This window comes from Rhea americana, unplaced genomic scaffold (genome assembly GCF_003343005.1).
Source record: "Rhea americana isolate MKP2758 unplaced genomic scaffold, rheAme1 scaffold_160, whole genome shotgun sequence".
NCBI lineage: Eukaryota > Metazoa > Chordata > Aves > Rheiformes > Rheidae > Rhea > Rhea americana.
In genome coordinates this window covers 370,009-393,845 of record NW_028185706.1, presented here as the reverse complement: position 1 = coordinate 393,845, position 23,837 = coordinate 370,009, and the positions used below count along the sequence as shown (strand labels likewise).

At 36.0% G+C, this 23,837-nt stretch overlaps 1 protein-coding gene across 1 annotated transcript in view; it reads right to left on the bottom strand.

The window, feature by feature from the left end:
• The window catches only part of USH2A (usherin), a 399,365-nt gene that overhangs the window by 142,132 nt on the left and 233,396 nt on the right, over positions 1-23,837 (bottom strand). Inside the window, exons 37-38 of the mRNA XM_085300119.1 lie at positions 21,056-21,235; positions 154-304 (exon numbers count right to left, since the gene is read on the bottom strand). Coding sequence (XP_085156245.1) covers positions 154-304; positions 21,056-21,235 — 331 coding nt within the window. The remainder of the gene's footprint in view (positions 1-153; positions 305-21,055; positions 21,236-23,837) is intronic.

Sequence of the window (23,837 nt, the reverse complement as noted above, 5' to 3'; positions counted from 1 at the left end):
ACAGAGCTGATTGTGCCAGCAGTGAAAGAAAGACTAACACATTATAAGGTGAGCCTATATTTGAGATCATGAGCCATAAAGGTGAGCCATATTGGAGAKCATGGCACTTCTCTTGCTTAACAGTTTACGGTGGCCTTGTTACGGTCCGCGTACTCTAGAATGTCACCAGCAGAATGCCTCGGCCTCATCTGGAGTTGGTAGCTGGGCAAGCCTGGGGCGTTGTTACGAACTGGTGTAGACCAGGCAACCTGAAGACTGGTCGGAGTGGCAGATGAAAGCCTTGGAGGCATCACGCCATCTGGAGCTGTCGAAAAACACGGATGAATTAGAGCAGAGAAAACCATGGAGAACATATGCTGAATGGAAACAAAATGCTCCATATACTGGAAAAACTGTTCCTCAGGATCAACAGCAATGTTAACGTGGTCCATTTAGTTTAACGTTTTCACTACTGAACTATGATAGTTCTTTATTTTTGTCTTTGCAATACAGTTACATGAATATCATTTTGCTAAAAGCAAACCCCTAAACACCAAAAGGAATTCAGAAGCAACATATTCTCTACCACCTGTTTGTATATTATCTGCTYCTCCAACTGCCCAGTTCTGCCACCCTCAGAAGTTAAAGAACTGCTCACAGAAATCTTTCCCAGCAAGAGTAACATTGATCAGATCTTTTATCAATCCTATACCTTCTCACTCTTATACATTAATAATAATTTTAAAAGAAAAAAGCAGAAATTTTAAGGAAACATTTTTTTTTAATAAATAAATTAAAAATTATAAAAATCAAAATTCTTTGAAATCTCAGTCTCTAGCCCACTATTTTGTTAAGAAAATTAATTTTTATAAAGCCCAGGAACTCCAGATCAAAATCTGTTACTAGCGATACCACCAATGACCTTTAACTGCTGCAAATTTCACCGCATGCAGTAAAAAGAACTATGCCTCTACATACCAGTGGGTTTATGGCTCTGTACATTTTTCTTTTTTTTTTTTTTTTTTTTTTTTTTTTAAAAAAAGATCTGTTGGAGATACTTTGGAAATAAACAAACCTAAAATTTTTATATGTGATGTATGTCACTGTAGTTCTCTTCCAAAAAGTTAAAACACTGGAACGTTACTGCCTTTGCCATTTAAACTTGTCTAATGTTTCTGCTTTCATTGTCCAGTAGTTATTATTCGCTTCTTTCTTTGGTCATTCCAACAGAATTTTTTTTATTGCTCTTATTGACTTCTTCCTCTACATTGAAAACCAGTCTCACATATCTGCCACTTAAGGCAGAGTTGTAAGCCAACCTATGGCTCAGCACACTTGCAGGATAGTGTGCTGACTGAAAAACTGCACCTGAGAGCCAGATTTACTAATCTGGATAGATGAGTGAGCAGTAGTTTATAATAAGTTTTATAATCCTGATTTACCACGTGAATATGTATGGCTTACTAAGGGGGGAAGGAACAGACTTGGTGAGAGACTGCCTGAATCTTCCTCTCCCTGAAAAAGATGAAAGGATGGCACCGACTCTCAAGAAAAAACATTAATCAGTCATATACAAAAGCATTTATTTATACCAAGGTACATACACACAGAGAGGCATAAACTAGCACCTGGCTATATTACTCTCATTAACATACCTATGCTTGGGGAAATTTATAGTTCTTCAGTTCCGGCTCCAAGTCATATTACATAGGAAAGGGAGAAGACATGGCTTGTTCCARTCTGGATATTCTTATTCTTTTTCCTCTAAGTTCAAAGTCCACAAGTCCTCATAAAATAATTTTACTAAAAGCTGGCTGCTGGGGTCCCTGAGTTATTACCAGGCTTATGAGAATTGGCCTTTAGCCCTGCAACCTCTCCTTGTCTTTTCAAGGCACAAAGAAGAGGGGTGGCTTCTCTAGCCTCCCTCCCTCCCCCCCTCCCTCTGTTACCATGAAAAAGCCAACATGAAATTGTTGGGCCTTAGCCAAGCTGCCAGTGTTTGGAAGCTCCCTCCTGTTGTGGCTACCTAGAGATAGGTAATCACTCTGGTGAATCCTAAGAAAACTTTTAAACTTCCTACTTCCAAATTCAGAAGATGGCTGAGCCTAAGGTAATTTGTGGCATACAAATCCATTGCCAGCACCTTCAAGGCTAATCAAGAACCTCTGAACAACTCAGTTCGGAGGGAAGAAGCTAGAAGAATATTTAGTTGGAACATCCCCTACGTATCTCTAGCTGAACCACCAAACATCACACATCAAATGCCTCTATATATGAATTAAATCACACAGAGTAAAATGGAGAACATATATTTATTTCACTTTACATTGTTCTATTTAGCAGCAATGCAACTAAGGTTAGCATTAGGTCTTGTGATTGGGGGATTTAAATCTTATCAATGTAAAGTACAGTACTTGCAGGTAATTATGAACTATTTTGGCATCCTTTTAAAAATGATTCCTAAAGTTGATAGCATGCAAGCCCTGCCAGCACAAGAAAGACGACACTATACTTGTGAAACCTTTTATCAGAGAGTTTAAAGTGTTTTCATAAGCTGATACAAGCAGAAAGGCTCAAAACCTCTTCAAAGCAAGGTACTACTTCATTCRAAACTGAACTGTGTCTGGAGCTTAAAATGAGTCAGTTGTTTAAGTGGACACAAATTCTACAGAGCAGAAAAGCCAAATCTAAAAATGAATCTAACTAGCTGAGATATAATTTGGTCAGGAAGCCAATGTTCACATTGTTATTGAAGAGACAGTGTAAGCAACTCACTTAGGACACAAAAGTGTTAAATTTATTTCCAGCTCTGTCAGGACACATGAGTTCACCTTTGTCTTTCATTTCTCAATATGTTAAATGGAGATAATAATACTTATCGTCCTTTGTAAAGCTCTCTGAGATCCATAAAATAAGACCTCTGATTAAGCTTTATGTACATACAGTGGTGGTTATTATAGTGATATAGGAATGTTCATCAAGAAAGAAAGATGTAGCTGTCTATATGTCAAAAACAATTCATAGTGCAGATGTTACTTTAATGGTGTAAGTAATCACAACTAAATGTTCAAATCTTTTCTACTAACAAAGCACAACATAAGGAAGAATAGAAAATTTGGAAAAATCTCTCCTATAAAAGTCAACTGATCTGTAGAGCAAGTCTACCCCACTACTTTCAAGCCAACATGTTAGAATATACAGCAAATTTATCTAAATATTATCTAAAATATTTCCCCTAGTTTGCCAAGAATGTCATTAATATGCACTTTGAAAAGAATGGGACAGTAGGCCAGGACTGTGCAATGCTAAAATTTTTGAGTTTCTACTGAGCCATAATGAGAAAAGCGTTCTGTAAAACTGCTCACATTTCCAACATTAAAACCACAGAGCACTTCCTCCCAAAACTAGCATTTCTAAATTGCATACAAAACATCCTTTGATTATTTCAAACACTCAACATCATCAAGGTCTTCACTGTAACATTCCCCTCAGCTTAACCCTTTTTATCCAACCCGTATTCCCAAGAGACTCTTTACTATCCAAGTAATAACTGGCAACCAGCAATAATTCTACTGAAAATTTCTCAACAGAAGAGCCATGTATCTATCAGCTTGATATATCACCTTTAAGATGCAATGTTGCTCAAAAAGCTCCCCTCAAGCTTTAATATGACACTCAAGGGGCAGCCACTCCACTTGCAACCTACTGAATCAACATCTAGCCCAGTAAATCCTCACTTAGCAGAGTAGAAAGTCACGCTTTATCTATGAAGAGACTACAAAGGCTRAATAAAATACTTAACCAGATGTCAATTTTAAACAAAGGATTAATTAATAAACAACTCTACAAAATAATAAAAATTGAAGATTGTTTCAAGTTCACACTAATATATTATATTCTGGGTACTCTGGTACATGCAAATGAGTCAAGAAAGGCTTGATCCCTGCTCTGCCACTAACATGCTTTGAAAATAGTCTTTGAAAACTGTTTTAGTTTCTTGCCTCAGTTTCCTCATTTTAAGCAGCAGATGCTGTATTCGTCAGCCTTGTAAGGATTTGGCTGTTTTARGACCACAAGCATTACATTAAATGCTTGCATTTGAATATTTCCTCCATGTTAAAAGACTGCCTTTTAAAGAGATATTGTCCATACTTACCATAAGAATATATTCCTGAAATTTAAATTATCTGAAAGTAGAATTTACGTAAGATTATTAAGAGTGAATTATCATTAGGACAACATATTATGATTTAGCGTTGAAAATGTCTKCATTATTGCTCTTTAAGAAAAGCCAGGAAGAAAATGATTTGATACTATCAAATCGGCACAAATTCACAGCACYTTTGATGAAGTGACACTGCTTTTTAACAGTCATCAGATATTCATCTGCTCTCTCCATAGTATCTGCAGACAGGCAACCAGAAGAGTTTGGAACTATGCAAATGTTACTCTACAGTTTGCCACATCTGCATGTGCAAAATATTTAGCACAGATGATGCATTTACATCTTATCTAAATATTTTTCAAACCCATGTGTACGCAAATGATAATTGCAGGCATTTAACTACAGAGGAAGGAAAATTGGCTCTTCACAGTTTGTGCCATAACAGCAAGGAACAGCTTCAGTAAGCCTGCCTTTAGATGAATGTCTCGTTCAGTCATGCCCACTCTCATCCTTTTCCAGGTTCAATTCACAAACCCCATTTCATTATCTTATTGCATTGGTTGTTTAGATACTCCTGATTTATTTTCTATTTTAGGTGCCCATACTGAGATCATCTCATCATGGCACTTCTTATGGCAATATGTTCTGCACCTTGATATTTGTTTCTCCTGATTTTCTCYAGTATGCCTGTTATCTAGCTGTTTGGTCAGTCCAAATAATTCCARTCATTGCACTCTCCATAATTTTCAATATGGACATCGTGTTTTTGTTTCATTTAACTGAAAGACAGGCCATGTTGCTGGGCCATATGTCATCACTAGAAGGGCATGCTAGTTATAAACCTTTATCTGTTGGCAAAGCAGAAGATTGCTTTTTTTGTTTCTTATCTTCACAGGCTCATTGACGTTTACTCTGCTTTTTTAACCTTCTTTTCCCAGCCATCTCACCTATTCGATGCATAGTGAATGCACACAGTAGCTATTGATTTTTCATTTAATGTATGTATTCAACCACCTTGTTTTTYACCTACTCAATGTGTAACAATTGCATACAGTATTCTTGGATCTTCCTTTTAATTTTTTAACTCCAAGAATACATGTTTTCAGTTACAGATATAGCTAYACCTAATAATACATCTACCAGGGAGAAACATAGCCCTAATGTTAGTTTTCTATTATACATCCTTGTTCAACACATTTCCAGACGCTTTGTATCATATGATATGTGATGTCCATGGCAGCCTTCTTGCCTGCCTCCTTCTGGCATATGGAGCTTCGGAAAGGAAGGGAAGCTGCAGTATGGGAAAAAGCAACTAATGAGACATAAAGCAGTGGCTTAAAGCCTTCTTAAACCTCCCAGTAAATCCACATCTGTTCACACCCACTGTTCTTAACATTTTCCTTCCAATTGTATAAGGTAAATAAGGTACAGAAATATCTCATTCTCTCTTCACGATCTATCCCRTTTTATAGACCTGATCTCTGATATAATAATTTCATTTGAAAAGGAGTTGCTTTGCAGACCTGTTCACTTTTTAATCTTTATTGCTACTTATAGCAGTAACACCCAGTATCACTTGGAAAAACTAAAATATAAAGCCTGAAAATCTTTATTTGAATTCAGTGTGTAAGCTTTATCTGCAAACTTTCCTCCACTTGCACTATTTGGTATTCCAAGCTGCACAGTACAATTTTAGTAGGGCCCTGAAAATCAGCTCAAGCTTTATGCAGTGGCCTGGAGACCTGAAATTTAAAACAATCCTCTTACGAAATCCCAGAGAGGACTTACATATTCCTTATTAATACTGCTCTAAAGAAAACAAAACTCAGACTCCTTCTCCTTTTAATGAACTTTTCTGCACGTGCACATGCAATTAGGATATGGGTCTCATGTAAAAATACGTGAAAGACATACCCCTTTCCAAGGTGTTATCTTTTACTGAAGTTGACACTATAAAAACATCTCACACATTTGTCTCATTTACCTTACAGCTGTATAACAAGAGGTAACCTGCCTTTATTCACTCGTGCTATTCCCTCATGAAGAAGTTTATCTATGTTACTCAGCAAGAACTTTGCTAAACTCTAAAAGCCACAAAAGAATGCCAATAAGCAATTAGCTGAATGATTAATGATTATAATACCTGTAATAAAGATATTGGATGGAATTTATAACTGCCCAGTAAAACCAATTATTCATCAGGCTGTTTAAAAGGATGCTTAGCCAATAACTGTCATATCACAAAATTAATTTTTAAAAAAGGCCATGAGGAAAAAACATAAGGATTGGTATTTAAAAAATGAGACAGAAATTCATGCTAGACAAACAACTGTTGTGGGTACATTGTGACTCTAGTCATTTAGGAAATGAAATACGTATGTGAAGTAGCTTTGAGAAACTATCAGATCTTTCTTATACGTGCAATAAAACTGCCATTTTTCCCTTACTTAGGGGAACAGATGTGGCAAGAGGGGAGGGAACCAGATTCTGCCCATATTTGTGTGATATCTTCCACTTCCTGCATGAAGCAGCTGTAAAGTGAACTTCAAGATGATACGTTTTGCTTTTTTGCCCTTTTTTGTTTGGAAAAAATAGAAAGAAAGAATTTGAAAACACCTTCAAAATCTTGTAGYTTCTCTTTTAATTGATATCTAGAGGTAGAGAACTATGGCCAGAGGCAGGCATACTAATGGGTCACACTGATGTAAACACTAGCATCTCTCACCTTTGTTAAGAGACTCTCAGAGAGTTGGCAAAGAGACGCTTGGATAAATTGAGATTATTTTCTTAATGCTGATGATACAACTTCAAAGAACTGCAGGCCAGCCTTTAAGCTTTCTTCCTCCATGGTTGAAACTTATCATTTCTTAAGTAGCTACAAGCCCTGAAGCTAACAGGTTGTCACAACCATAGCAATAACCACAGACAATTATTGAGAAAGACCTCATCTATTCCATCAACAGTCATTTAAAGTACAATTCAGGAAACTGAGTCACCACAAACAGAGAGGAAAATCTACCACATTAAGCAGATGGAGGACATTAATCAAGGATTTCATTTGATCTTCAGTGGTCATGCCTTAATAATTTTCTATCCTGACCCAAAAGAAGGTAGAGGAACATGGTAGTTCCTAATAGACAGCGTCGGTGTTTAGCCCTCTAACTTAACACAGCAGGCAAGARGAGGAGAGTAGGCTGGCAGACGAAAGTTCACATTCCTGGAACAAGCAAGATATTTCCAAGTTTCAGCAGCTGAATTGAAAGAGGCAATTATCTAGCTGATGGTAGCTAACAGACTACTAGGCAATATCATTCCGAGCTTTGCTACTCCCCTTGTTGTCATGTGGTGAAATATATCTATGGGTGCACTGGTGCATTAGTTCCTTACAGCAAAGGAACATGGAGAACAAAATACTTCCCTTGAGAAAGTCCTAAAAAGCTTTAAAAACGTTACAGTCTAGACGGCAGGAAGGCAGAAGAGTTTTCTTTCTTCCCTGATGGTAAAGAGTGCTAGATGAGCTCCAAGATAACAGATGAAAGATAACTCTTGGTCCTATATTGCCACTACAGCTGGTTTCAAGAAGGAGGAGGACCTTGGAAAGCAGATGAAGGATCCAGAAGTGTCTGGAACAACCTTTTTTAGTAAGTGCGGTAACTCAAGGAATACACGACTCCCCAAAGCAACAAAAAAAGTAAATGAGCTCGTTGATGGCTGTGGTAAGATGAGGGAAGACAGTCTAAACCTGACTGGTGAAGAAGAAAAGAGGACGGGGATGAATTGGTAACAATCTCGAACTTCACAAAAGTTTGGTAAAGAGAAAGAGAATCTCTGTCTCTCTGGTAAATAGGACACAAAGTAATGAGATTAAACTGCTGCAATAAAGATTTCAAACTGGAAAATCTCTATCAGACTGAACAAATATCCTACCAGAAATGAGACATAGGTATGGTTTGGAGGAGAGAAGATGCATGAGATGATTTCCTGATTTACTCTTTTTCAGCTTAATCTTTCAATGAGAGACTCACTAACACAGTAGAAGATGAAGAAGCAACAAAGGAAGTGGAAAAGGCATGGAGGTGGTGATGTTGCAAGATGCACATGCTTCCATCAGGAGCACAAGTTGAAAATAAATATTTAATATCTTGTATGTTTTATTTGATGACTGAAAACAAAAAAACAACACAGGAACTTCAAAAACAAAAGCAACACTCTACTCATGCAAGTGCACAGGATTAATGCTCTATCTCAACCCAAATAGAGAAACCAAGGAAACCTAACTGAGCTCTAAAAAAAGTGAGATACTGGAAGAGATGTGCAWATCCTAATCAGACAAGAAGTCTCCTTGCTCAAACACTAGCAGTATGGGCACACCTGCAGCATGAATTTGCCTGAGGTCTGTCACTCAAAAACCATCTTCCTTGCTGGTAGAAAACAAAACATTACCATGTGATAAGCATTTCAACAGAAACATCAGCTTATACATTCCTAACTGTACAGATTGGAGAGCAATTCAGTTCTGCAAATAAATCAGAACCTTAATGAGGTTAGTTCTAGTTATTTTAAATCAATAAATTTCTTTGAGCTACTTASAGGATGGTGTGAAATATTGCCATTCATGATAGAATCCAAGCTTGAGAGCGTCCACAAATAGAAACTAGATTTGACAAGAAGACAGATCAGCTGGTGTTAGGGAGCCACTACACACAGTGAGTGCTGCAGTCTTATTACATCTTCATTGTCCTACAGGTATGAACAAGATCCAARCTGCTGGACTACTTTTTGGCCATGAAACAATTGAAGCCATTTTTTCCACTCAAGTTGTTTCTCCATTTGCAGAAGGAGAAGAAAAAGAGTTTTCCCCAAAGACTCTACTCCCAGTAATCCAGGCAACTCTGGATTTGGTTCACAACTGCTAATTAACTTCTTCATGTCATATCTGGTAATCACACACACACACAAAAAAAGTCTCAATGGCAATGCCTTTTTATAAGGCAAATGGGAGGCAGGTGTTGAGAAAGAAGGAAGTGTCTCTTCCCACCTGYCGTCATTGTCTCCATCTAATCTCCTCCACAGAAAGCATGAGCAGGAAGTCTGACTCTCCAGGGCTCACTCACAACACTGCACCCCTTCTACCTCCCTCTTCGCCTCCTCCTCTTTCTCTAGCAGAAAGACAGGCATTTTCATTTCCACATTTCTAGTGGAATTTAAATGTTTAAACACTAAAATATGCTGTGAGTTATAAATTGAAATAATATTTAGAAAATCAATATTCTTGAACAATGAAGTAAGAACGTAGTTATAAATGAAGGAAAACAATCATTTTACTTTTTAACAAAAGATAGCTATAAAGCCACTGTTTATACCAATAAATCAATCATTCTTCACAGCAAACACACACACTAAAGGATTAGATTATTTTATTGTTACTGACAGTTGCAATTTTGTTTGGATTATCTAAAGACTTAGGTACTGCACTACACTGGAGAGGCTTTGCCTTCCTTGAGTGTGAGTAAACTTGGATATCAGGACTGAGGATGTGTCATCATTAACACACCACATTAGAGCTGGCCTCGTGCTTCAGATTTTGAGACTATGGTCATAATATGATATTCCCACAATCACTTTTCACACACCTTTGTTCTCTGCAAGCAACTTGCAGAGTTTCTGAAAGCTTTTGTATATTCTAATTTTCTTAATCTTCTGAAATTTATCATAACAAAGTGTATGTATACAGCACAATAAAAGCAATAGCTAGCAATATGATAAAAGCAAACAGTTCTTGAATATTCCGTTCATACAGTGCTGTTTTTCAAACAGCAGAGGACATGTCAAAGAATATATGGAATTTCAGCTTTTCATTTCCCATCTGACCTAAGGTTTAGGTGCTCATCACAACAATATCAAAGTATTTTCTCTGTCAATGCATTGGAWTAATTAGGTTCCCAGTGAAATTCAGGAAGGAAATTCAGAAACTGAGAATGTGCAAAATTTCACAAAATCTTTAAACACTAGCTCTACAGAGTCACAGTCCTTTTTTTTGGTTGCAGGAGGCATTGTTAATTTAAACACATTGGAAATCATGCACTTAAAATATTGAGAACATAATTATTTGTAACTTTACCTGTCATACTTCAATCAAGTGTCTTTTAAAATTTTGCTCCCTGTAAGTCTTTTTCAGTAGCAACCACACTTTGACAGATGGAAGTGAAAAAAATAATTTATTACATGTTTCAATCAAACTTTAAACTATCAAAAAACATACTATCTTTTCCTGATCACCTGGTTTGGATGAGATTGAAAACAAACATATCAAAGCAATAAAACTTATTAAGTAGAAACTCTAGTTTGTGTGTAATCTTATTGTGTGTAATCTTAACCTACTTCTTAATGCACTCTAAAGCATTCAAAGCATACAGCCTTTGAAGTAGCCTATGCTCTCTAGTTTTCTTTGCATAGTACAGCGTATGTCAGGTTCAGACAAAATACCGAAAATGACTGTCTATTTTATTAAAAGCCTATTTTTTCCCTCTCTCTCTTTTTAACAAAAGTCTAATTTAGTTGTTGTTCCCTTAGGTACAAAGTACACAGTTCATAATTCATTTGATATAAAATGTCAGTTTAGATTTTTGCACTTCTTTGATAAATGAGAAAAAACATGTACATTTCAATTTCCTTCTACGAGGTTTTACTAGCAGAAGCCCCCCTCCCATTGTGCTGCTCAAAGACCTTTGTGTTAAATTAAACATCAAGATTCAGAAACTGTAGGGAATTATATTTCCAAGACACACAGTACAAATATATGAGACTGGGAAAAAAGGTAATGATTTTTCCTACCAGTAAAGTGATCTCTCCCAAAGAGCATCTTTGATCCTTGAATTAGTTCTCAGTTATAATTTAATATATCAAAACTGTCAGCAGCTTCCCTTACATTTAGACATAAAATGATATAGTCAGCTCCACAAAGAGCAAAACATGACATTCAGGGGCTTGCTCTCCCAACATGTGCTTGTGCCTCTAATGCCCATCAATATTAATGGGGAAAATGTGTGTACACCAAAGAAGATGGCAGAGAATTAATTTAATTGTATCTGTCATCATTAACAGTATGGAGTATGGATTTTCCTATATAACCAGATGCTATCAATGATCAATGCACAAAATTCCCAGGAGGAAGATTGGCACAATGGCAAAGAGAAGAATCAGGCATTTAGTTCCAGAAATGATAGTATTATAATTAGGAAAATAACACACGAACAAAAAAAAACACCCACTGCAAATTATTCTCTTGTGTAACACATGAGGCCATGCCCTATAAATCCAAACTATAACACTTACAGAGTAAACAAGAATCCTTATCACTTCTCAAAATTACCAACYGCAATGCTATGGTTGTCACTTCACATTACAGTCTTGTACAACAGTTGCAGTATCAATAAATTAAGCTGTACTAGAAAATAGCAATGGGATCACATTCAGACACTGACATTTACACCAATTAATAACTTAGGCCCAGACCCACAAATGCTCAGAACGCAGGATCTGCCCACCTTGGCTGCCCACATGCGCACCACCTCACTGCAGACCACAGATACGTCCTTACCCCTGGATTACAGTAGCAGCTTCTGTACYTTCTTTCCAGTATAAAAGACATTCATTTTCTTCAGCGTTGCAACAGGACAGATGGGACATATTCCACCTCCCTGGTTATGAACCCAGAGACCAGTACACTACCCTGGGAAGTGGGAGTGGGAATTTCAGTCACTTCGGGCTGAATAATCCAGGTCTCCTTTTGTTTGGCCACTGTTCTAACATAGCTAAACTATAATAGAATGCAAAAAGTGGCACCCCCATTCCATCAAACTGTGGAAAAAATCTCTGTCTTAATAGAGAAATAGATGAAGAATGAAGTTCCTTTGGTGTATCAGCTACTCATAGTTTTGTATCATCTGTGAACTTGCTGAGGGTGCACTCTGTCCCATCATCCAGGTCATTAATGAAGATGTAAAACAGTACTGGATCCAATATTGACACCTGGGGTACACTGTTAGTTACTGGCCTGCAGCTAGACTTCATGGCACTGATAGAACCCTCTAAGCTCTGCCTTTTAGCCAGTTTTCAATCCACCTCAGTGTCTGCTCATCTAGCCCACATTCCATCAGCTCGCCTGTGTGGATGAGCCCTACTGAAGTCACGATAGACAACATTCACTGCTCTCCCCTCATCAATGAGGGCAACCATTCCACCACAGAAGGTGGCTATCAGGTTGATAAGAAGGCTATCAGGTAGTGCTAAAGAACACATCCACTGAAATCAGTGAAAGTGACAAAAATGAATGATCAGTTCCCAAGTATTATTACTATTATTGAAAAGACCTTGGCTACTGTGTTCTTGCTGAAAGTTCACGGTCATAATTGATTAAAAGACTTAGTAACACCATCATGTTTCATTCAAAGACGAGTCAGGGTTTGCCTCTATTTTGTCTAGWTATCATAAGAGATGTAGCAACATTTACTGCAGTCTGCACGTATTTTTCACCCTATATTGAAATCCTATATTGACGTAAAGAATTTTGGAAATAGTTATTCTCTACAATACAGATTTTCTTCAATCTTTTGACAAAAATATAAAGAGGTAACAAATACTTTCTCTCTTTCCTTTGTTTTTAGACACAGACTGAAAGGGCTAAATCATCATTCTAGAAAATTTATAGCAGCTTAGTTCACATTAAAATCATCAGGAATCTGCTGCTGAAGTTTTTGGACAATGCTATCAATTCCTTATGAGCAACCATCTCAAAAAGGATTCTCTGTATTAAAAGCACTCACAACTTCAGTGGAAGAAAAAAATAAGAGAACTTCTTCACTCATTCAACATCCTCTATAAGAACTGTTTAGATAGCRTAAAATCAGCCAAACAGCCCAAATTCACTCACTTTCTATTTACACCAATGGCCATGTTCAACTTTTCCAACATCTTTCGTGGAGAGGTAATTCCAGTCTAAGCTAGGGGACAAGAGGTTGCCAAACTTTATGACATGTATACTATACGTGTCAGTGCTAGGACAAATACAATGTCTCTTTACCTTGTTTTACAAATGTCTTTCTATTTCTAAACCTATCTGTAAAATGAGGATAAAAATTCCTAGTCATTTCAAAAGCCTAGTGGGAAGTTCAATTAGTAAATACTTGTAAAAATCTTAAAAGTAAATACCTCATTATATAAATAGTGTAAGAATTAATCTAATTCAGTATTGGACATATCCCATTGTAACACGAAATACATGAATTTCCCATCACTCTTACTTTACCAGCCTGGAATTAATCTTTCTAAAAGGGTAGTATTTCTTTGTCAGAAGTATAAGTGGGACCTGCATACAGATGCAAAGAGGGACAGACACAAATCTAGCATGTATACATGAAAATGTGCACACTAATATATCATACACATATATTTGCTTGTGTGTGCATATGCACGTGTATGCAGATACAATAGTAAAAATTCAGAAAGAAAGGCACAGTGAGGAAAAACTATCCAATGTCACAAATCAAAAAGGCTAAACTCTAATGGTAGCTTTGGTTGTAAGAAGAGGGTAACAGACAACAGCACTGTGCTATAAGGACATAGGAGGAAAACTGGTGACTCTAACAATGACTGATTCTCACACAATTTTCTTTTTCTCTCTCTTTCTCCYTTTTTTCATAGAGCAGCTTATTTTCCCTTAGGTGCTCAGCCAGCTAGCCCCAAGATAACTGCGTAGACCTTCTAGAACAAAAAGCAGTATAACATTAAGTAGGGAACAGTCAAACCTCTACTGAAAAAAACCCTCCAGAACAAATAAATAACTTAATGAAGGAAAAATACATTAATTCTGCAGTGCATTCTAAGAATTTAGATATAAAGCGTAAGATATTTTTGATTCAATTTCAGATCTATTTCCTAACTATACAGAAAGCTCCCAAATAAGAATCATTTTTAACCTGAAAGGAAAGCAGCAAAAGCAAAAGCACTTTTATAGTTATATTTAAGAAAGAGCATCTCTGTATTTGTCCCTAGATAAATAGAAGGAAAAAAGAGATTTGGTGCCCTCCACACTTTGCCCTCAGGAAGCTCTTAACAGGAAGCCTTAATTTTTTTTCCCTTTAAGCTTTTTTTGTTTTTTAATATGTAACACACATGAGAATATGTAAACGTCTCAGGCTGGCAGAACTTTGCTGGAGGCTTGCAGAGTCCATTGCAAACATAAGAACTTCAAAGCTTCCTTAACTGTGCAAAGTAGCTCAAAAAAAAAGTTGGCGCTTTACTCAAATGTTTTGTGATCAGTGAAACTAACATCCATAATCAAGATGCTTCTAGTGCAGAAAATACAAAATGACCAAAAAAAAAAAAAAAAAAAAAAANGCTGACAGCTTATGAAAATGCCTTTTTATTCTGGAAAATTTAGAAGCAGGAATTGTCAAAAATAAATATAATAAAGTGGATTTTGTAGAAGAGCAGTGCAAATCATCCAAGTAAAGTAACATAAAAATTGGTCCCAGTCCTAAAACTTGCATATATTGGAAGTGGTTTATCAGACAAATTTATGATGTGATTTTTTCATATGTCTTTAGTATATTTTCACAAAGAATTTGAATATCCTTTTATTGTAGAATTCCTTAAACAGAAGTAGCATGGCTAGTTTATCATAAAGAATCTTAAGTAGATTACTGAACAGTCTAGTTGAGACTTACATAGAATGAAAAAAAATGCATGAATAGGCTTATGATTATATAAAAATTGCATACATCTTTGAAATTGTGTCCCTTTTTATGTACAACTGAAATTGGTCTGGAAGATGTTTATGTGATGGTACGTAGTCATTTTAAATAATGATCCACTGCGAAATCTCACAACAGCTTGTTTTTCCTACTTTTACATATTCTTCTGTTTTTGAGAAGTATGATGAGYTGTGTTTTTCCAGTGTGAAATCCACTCTAGTGCAGTTTTCTTCTAAGAGATCTCAAGAACCGCCTAGGACTCGTGCTAAGACTAAGGTTTTGGAAAGACCTAGACTAAGACACCGACACAGGTTAATTGCCTGCTTATAGATAATCTACTAGCTGCTTTTAACTCTTGCTCTGTGCTCCCCCTTATGCTCTGGCACTTCCCAAAAAAGCTAAAATATCCATATCCTTCTAGGCAACTAAAACTATAGTTTYGATCACCTCCCCAGCTGAAGTGCCTCATGGAACTCTTTATACCCCCAAATGGATAGGAAAAGGCGGTAGAGGGAGGGACAAAACCAGAAGGAAAAAGACACAGTTGCTGTGTCTTTGCAGGTTTGCCTAGCACTGCATTCTGGCAATCTCCAGTTYTAGGAGTAGAGACTTACAGTAAGGTACAGCTTAATGCAACCATGAGATGGTCCTTTATGTTGTGTGGAATTAGTCTAGGCCCTGACTAAAAAGCCTCGGCCCCACAGTCTAAAAAGGTAATCAGTAAAGTGGGCACCTCTGTGCCTCCCACTGCTGGAATCTGAAGATACAACCTTTACGAAATGAGACTTCTCCTCTCTTCTCTCACTAGCAAGAYACCAAAAAACAACCATCCCAAAACAGGAACAGACACAGCACGAGCTCATTGAAAGACATGCTGAATAGACTAGGAGAGGAAGAAAGTGGAACTAATGAAAATGACAATCAGTTCAATATTGCAGAGGTTAGAGAAGAATTATTATCTCATTAGAACAACTCCCACTTGCTCRTCTTTTGCAACCCTACCCTCATATCCCCATGAAGTCATCTCTCTGGACAGAAGGAACTGGAATGGACTATTCACACAGCTTGCCACTGACACCCCTTAATTAGCTATGTCATTGATGAAAGATGTAGGAGAGATCTTTTCCCCTCCTTGCTCTGTCCTGCTCYCTCCTCAAACTATCTCTAGATAGTCGGGGATATGCCCACAATTTTTTATTCAGAACTTTCTGTTAACACACATATGAAAAACCCAAGAACACTTGCTGCAACGATTTTGTTTAAACCTTTTCCTGTTTCTCAACAAAATTAGAGATTTTGGTATACAGAGGCATCACACATCCTTCAGAATTATGAATTTTAAAAAATATCTAAATATATATTTAATGAATACAAAGGAACAATGCCAGATGCTTTTGTTTTCTTTTTCTCAACTACTTTTTCTTTATTTTTTTCCATTTTTCAATTCTGTTTTTACTACTCTACCTCTAAAAGAAGTGATGGAAGAGGACGAAAGAGAAGAAAAATGAAAAAGAAACAAAAGATACAAGAAAAAAAAAAGCTGACTGAATTTTATCCTATGCCTAGAGGGAAAAAGGAAAGAAAAGAGAAAAGAAGAGAAATACAAAAAGCAACAAATGTCTCAGGAATACCAGAAATCTGAAATACAGAAAATTATCTAGAAAGCAGTTTTATGGTGTGACTTTGTCTACTCAAATCTAATTCTYAGCATCATGGAAAAACAAACCTATCTCGCAGGTAAATTCTAGCATATTCAAGTCTGATTTTTACTCCTAAATAATTCTAGCCTAACGATATTGGTTTGCTCTGCTTACTGAATATTCACTCATCCAAGTAGCCCTGTTGGCTCCAGTGATCAACTTTCATGAGCAAATGTTTCCAGATGTGACTATAAGTTGTACGATGTGGTTCTTATTTGTTTCCATAATTAGATCAATGATCCCATGATGTGGTTCAATATCCAGTCTCAAAGGCCTTGCTACCTAAACCAACACTGGCTGAAATCCTTTTGCTGCACAGTGCCAGGCTCTGTAGACGGTGAACAAACATCAATGGCTGTAAATACGTAGGTTCACTTTTTGCTTCTGTGAAGTCGCTCAAACTTGGAGGTAGAAGCATACAGCATACCATATACAACAAAAAAGGGACCACTGAAGGGTAGATGTTTATGAGTTCAAGGCAAAATCTCACATCTTTTGCAGCTAGGCATTCTTATGTTCTACAAACCATAGACACAGTATATAAATCAGTAATATATTCCRTAAATTATGGCAAATATTAAAGAGACACTTCACTGCTTAGGAAGATTTTTTTTTCAAATAATATATTTGCTTTTACATATTGCATAGGGAACGAGAGCATACGTCAACCTTTTGAGGCTCTTCTAYATATAAGGCAGCACCAGGTTTACGGTTCGTAATCCCCACCTCAGGTAACTGTGGGAAGACAACCCACAGGTGCTATCTTTACTCTCTTCAACAAGATACAGAGCTGCCACTCACAAGCTTCATACCTCTTGCCATTCATTATCTGGGACTCCAGACCTTCACTTTGTTTTCTTTCTCATTGCTGCTGCTGATGGAGCCTCCACCCTTCTACTTCTCACCTGAYTAGCAGCCTTTTTCCTTTCTGCTTACCTAAATTAACCTCTTTTTTTCTGGCATACTCCTTTGACTCAAACAATCCATTTCACCTTCATAAATGTCCAAAAATTAATAGTATGCACTTACTTTTAAAGACAGATTTTCAAAATCAGAAAAGAAATGAACATATCCAACAACACAGCATAAACATATATAGCACATATCTGTCTTCAGATTATCACTTTGCTAATTAATTTTAAATTAATTATTTGCATTCTGGTAGCATAATGTGCATACAATGTTAGTGAGAAACGAAGTAATCAAAAAMGTTTCTCTTAAAAAACTTTCATTTTAGCTAGACAGGACAATCAAGCAATAGAACATTTTACAGGGCATCTCATTCCTTTGTATGTTGGGGTTTTTGGAGCAAGAGCTAGGGAGCAGGTRGATTTAACAAGAGTATGATCTCTTATCAGCATGAGTGCTACTTTCATCTCTGTTGATTTACCATCACTTACTACACTGCAACCCTAAATATAYGTAATCCCCTTTATGCCACTGTGTCAGAAATAATACTTAATAAKAAGAAAAAATACATAAACTAAGTATTCTGTACAGAAGATTTTTCTCCCAGATTTTTGCAGTTTTATGTCCTCTGTATCTTTCCAGTTCATTTATTTAATTAAATTAATTCTAAAACAATTTTCTCTTGAAAATGGCTGGCATCCTCAAGTTAATGGGAAAACTCTGCTAATACATTATTTTTTACAACTTCTACCAAAAGAAGCTTAGGACAAGATAAATAGAACAAATTTATTCTTTTTGGAAAAAATATAAAACTTTAAAAAATCTACTTCTACCTCTGCAGTATGAAATTTGTCACTAATCATTTTAAACTATGCCCTTTTATGCTTCTTCCATCTCTTTTAGCTTTCTATGCAGTTCTTTGATGTAACAAAGACAGTTTCAGACAAGATTTCTGTTCATCTGGAAAAAAAAAAAAGCTTTAAGTCTTGAGGCAAAAAGCAGTGTATTTAAAATTTATACACTCCATAATGCCTTTGTTCTGAACTTGAACATCCTGAAAAACTTCTCTGCTTTCTTTTGCCTTCCGACTCTGAAGATCATTTGTTCTCATGTTTTCAGCTTCTTATTATGCAACAGTGACTTTAACTGGTGGTTCCAGCATTTAAGTACATGCACAGTCATGGCTGACCCTTTCTGATCAATTGCCAATCCATACAGGTTTGACTGATAAAAGAGCCAATTAGATTTAAGCAAATTAAGGGACATCACCAATGTCAACCACTTATTAAGCTGAATGCTGAATTCCATGCATACAAAACACTAATGCACCAAGTCCCATTAAGAGTTGAAATCCTAACCCCATTAGTAACTCCAGACCACTACAGGGTAAGGGTCAAAAGAAAGTTTCATATTTATGGATTAACATTTGGATTCAGTTTCTATTTATTTTTTTATTCTTTCCCAAGAACTCTTGAACCTGAACTGCAATTTTAGTCGAGAGCTTAAATAAAATATATTCCTTACTTCTAAGATTTTTTTAAGCATTGACTTTAAGCATGGCAAATCAATTTGATGAGAAATTAAGGTACATCCAATCAGGTAACTCTTAAGATTCAGTGTGCTTTATATATATTGTGTAATACATTTTAAATAAAAATGAAACAAAGAAAATGCATGGTGAAAGAAAATACATAATAATTAAAAACAGCAATCCCAATACTAATTTCAGTAGTAATTCCAAAATGGAATTCTCCTTTGTCCTCTTATTGCTCTCCTTCTTTCACAATTTTTCAAACTCCATAGTGTACTCTGCACAACACAAATTTTCAAACAGCATTTTTTGTTATCCTTGAAAAAGGGAATACTACATTTTTACAGTCATTAAAAAGCTGTAATTTTGTATATAATTAGACATGCCTTACTCTTTGACTAAATAAGACTCCTGTCTAAGTGAAATCTTGGCCTCTGAAGTCAAAAGTAAAATTCCTACTGATTTCAGTAAGGTCTGGATTTCGTCTGATGATTTAGAAAGTCTTTGCAAGTGAACACACAGCTCAGTGTAAAATTAACATTATACTCATAATGTAGCATGGATTGGAGCTGTATGGCACTTAAAGAGTCATTACAAGAAACATCAGAGTCATTATAATAAACATCATGGAAAAGTGAATATACATTGTCTTAGATATGTACAAGTGTGTGTGTGCGCGCGCACGCGTATGTGTGGTGAGAAAACTGTGTGTATTTCTCTCAAAGGCACTGCTTCATTTATTATTCATTTCACTACAGATCACAGTCCACTGGACAATAGTACGGAAGATTTCTTTAATAACTCTCACTGCTAATTTAATTCTACTTAAACACACATATTCTAGTGAATGCCACATGCTTTTCAGCATGATTTTATGTGTAAATCAGGATAATAYGTTTTCAGATCATTAACTAAAAGGAAGCATGAACTAAAACCTATTTAATCAATGAGGTATTGCTTTTAAACTACCACAAGGTCATAAAAAAGATAATTTCAAAGCTATAAGTTTCCTAATTGTAATCAACAACAATCTAATGACGAAAGAAAGTGTTTCCTAATGATGATCATAAACTTGTTCACATCCTTGCCTATCTTTAAAGATCCTTTACCTTTTCATTTGATAAAATTTTCTCTACTGAATTTTGTGGTTCCTACCTGCGAAACTGAACAGTGACACTGAGATTAAACACATTAAGTGTCTTAAGTGCTTACATGAGCAATTGATCTCAAGTCTGATTTACTATTATATAAGAACCTGCATTTGCTTATATTAGGTGTAAGTTAGCAAAAAAATTTGAAAGTTTGAAATATGCTGTGATTTTACCCTTTCCTTCTTGCTCTGTAATTCACTAGGATGTCCGTGAAAAGAAAGTACCAGAGAAATACATACACATATGCTGTAAGTTTAAGCTTTCATTTTAAAACTATGCACGCAGGGTATTTAGAAAGTATTTGATCAATTCTGTTATTTCAAATTTCTAYTATGATAACATCCAAAGTGGATTGGAGCCTCATTCAGTGTAAATTAGCACACTGTAACTGTTTCCCTTCGTGCTACACCAGTGTGTTGATTCTGGCTCAACATATTACTAAAGGTTAATATGATCATTATTAAAGAAATTATCTAAATATATCCAGTCAGTGCACTTCGTCAGCACTTACAACTTCTACTCAAAGACAGATTACAAAATGCAAGTGAACCTCTCTATGTTCTTATGTTAAATTAGCCCCCCCACAACAGAATCTAACACCATTCATAGAAAAAACTAAAATACATAATGCACTTTTCACTTATAAACCGTTATCTGTACAGCTACCTGTTTTTACTTTCTAGTTTTTAAATTGAGCAATGTGACAAATTAAAAGCTGAAAGAAACAATTTTGTTAGTAAGAACTACTAGCACAAACATATTTTTCTGAACTTCTAGTCCTCAGTTGCAGTAATAAATAACGTTTTGTTCAACAGAGCATTTGTGTAATTGCTGCATGCATAGAAACAGCACTTTTTCATACTTACCTCCTGGAGGCATGACTACTGTTACAGCATCACTTATCAAGCTGCCTTGGCTGTTGGAAACGTTCACTCGTATTGTGTAGTTAGAAAACGGAATCAGCCCTTCTATGGGTACCCATACATTGGATTCTTTGCTGCTGTGTAAGATCCGAGTGCCATTTATAGTAGAATAATTAGTGTTAGCTGTTCAGGAAAAAAAAAGGAAGGGGGAGGAGAACAAATGTTAGATTTGCATCTGCTACAGTTGGCCACTCTATATAAACTAAGTCTTATTTCTACTGAAATGAAAAGTTGCCACCAATATCAAAAACACCAAAAAATGGCTACATTTGAAGGATAAATTGTCCTCCATTTTTCTCCTCCTTTTGCCAACAGTTTTTGGTAACTGTGAAACTTGTAAAAATGTAACAGCCAACCATGCAGTTGCAAAACTGACTGCTACGTATTGGAAACAGGCGCCAGTTTTCAGAAATTACCGGTATTCTACATAGATGTGCAAGAACTGCAAATCCAAATCTGATCAGGATCATTCAAAAATTTAGGGTCAATTCTTATCTCTATGAAAGATTGGCAAAAAGCTCCTTCAATGCATTAGAAAGGCATTTGCTTTAAGAGTTTCTTAGCTATGAAAGCTAACACGCTTCATTACATACACAAGAATTACTCATCTGCAGTAAGAAATACATGCTTTCCAGTAAGGCCTTTAATCTACTCAAAAACAGAATAAGGATTTGAAGTATTCAGTTTATCTGTTGAAATCATTACAGGAGTCCACAGCAATCTAGATGTGCTTTACAACCCTTTCAAGAGCCCAAATTTAAAGTATAAAAAATTCTACCTTATAAAAATAACAAAATAAAACTCTTCAAGATACTTGATAGGTAAGATCGAAATAAAATCGCGTATGTTGAGTGACAAATGTTTTTGACTTAATGAATATTTCACTCACTTATTTGAGAGCAAAGCTGAGCTCATTTAAAGATTATCCAATAGTGTGAACATATAAAGTGCTATGTAAATGATTAGCATTAGTACTACTATCCATCACTGAATGGAGAGTTCTCATATTGAAGTCAATGGAAATCCTGCATTACAAACAACAGCTGAATCACAGAAGTCTCAGAAACAACAGGTATGAGAATGAGATTAAACAGAATATGACTATTAATAATAACTTAATTAAGGCATTATCACAAGCAGCAGACTGAATGCTTGAGTCTGAGCCCTCTGTAAAATCTAAAATACAATTAAAGAAACCCATAAATTTTCTTTTAATTAATTTTTAAGTGAAATTCATTGGGTTGACTTATTTTTATACAAGATTCAAGTGTATTGCTAAAATTGAAAATGATATTAAACCTGCTCACATTACATTCTCCCATGAATGAGTGATTTGCACTTTCCTCTGATTTTGGGATTCTTGTAAACAGTCTGTGATTCTCATGTAAGTTCAAGTCAGTCAATTACTTTGATGTTAACAGAGCTGTACAAAGCGTGCTTCACTTTGCTGCTAACATATGGCAAACTGACTCCCTGAGTTTTTTTGGGAGGGAGAAAGTCACTAACTGTGTACTGTAGTTCTTTATTGCTCAGAATATACCTGGATAACACTATGCAATAGCACAGACTACATGGACAAACTACAGTGGTGTGAATTTGGAAAAATGGCATTAAACTCAATTTACTTTTTGGATTTCACTAGATACTGTATTAGCCTTAGAGACCCTATTTCATAAAMCATAATGGACGTAAAGTTCACCATTGTGCAAGAACAGCAACCACCTTTTACACATCTTATGTATAGACATAATTCTGCAGAATTACAGTTTTGTTGGAGCTCACCTCTACATAGACTGGCTATTTGGCTGGCACGAGAGATCTGCATCTGGGCCCACTACTTGATCTCAGCTCTCAACTGTGTCTCAGATTCTCACGATGCATCTTGGTGGAAAAGTCCCTGATCTGGGAGTAGACACAAAGGAAGCAGCTTGCTCCCAYTGCCTATCACAGTTGTTCTGTGCATCACCACACAGTTTGTGACTTACTATTTACATCGACCACCTAACAACATCTGTTGTATACACCTCTTGCTTATTAACAACAATAAAGCCATTAGAAATGGTCAACCGACATACACATTCTTGAGGTCCAAGCGGTGTGTGTGAAACATTTAAGGATCTGGCTAGGCTGTGAGAAGAGATCATTTCATCTACAATGTTCAGAAAAGTTTAAAAATCATATTGTTGACGGATCAACGCACACAGGATAGATTCAAACCTCAAGCATAAAGTAGGCTGCCAACAGCAATTTATTTGCCCAGTTCATGAGAAAATTCAACTTACTCCATCTACAGTGCAGTTTTAACATGCTAATATTTTTTATTCTCATCCATCTGACTCCAGAATGAAAGCATGTATTTCCTCTACTGATGTTTTTATTCCACTATTAACCTTTCTTCCAATGGCTAGCTATACTATATTTTTAAAAATACAGTCTGGAGAAAGAGAAAAAGAATTAAAAGAATAAAAGAATAGAATAAATTCTAAGTTGCCTGGATAACAACATTAATATACAGTAATTATACAATTAGTTGTAACATTAAATTCTAGTTATAGCAGAGTGATTACTTGGCAATTATAAGAAGTATATAATTACTCAATAATTAGGAGAAGTATGTAATTACATAACCATTTTATTCAGCTCAAAAATGAACCTGCAAATTTATAATGAGTTAGACAACACAGCAGTTCAAAATTTTTCATTGCTTCTAATAAAAACCTGAAGA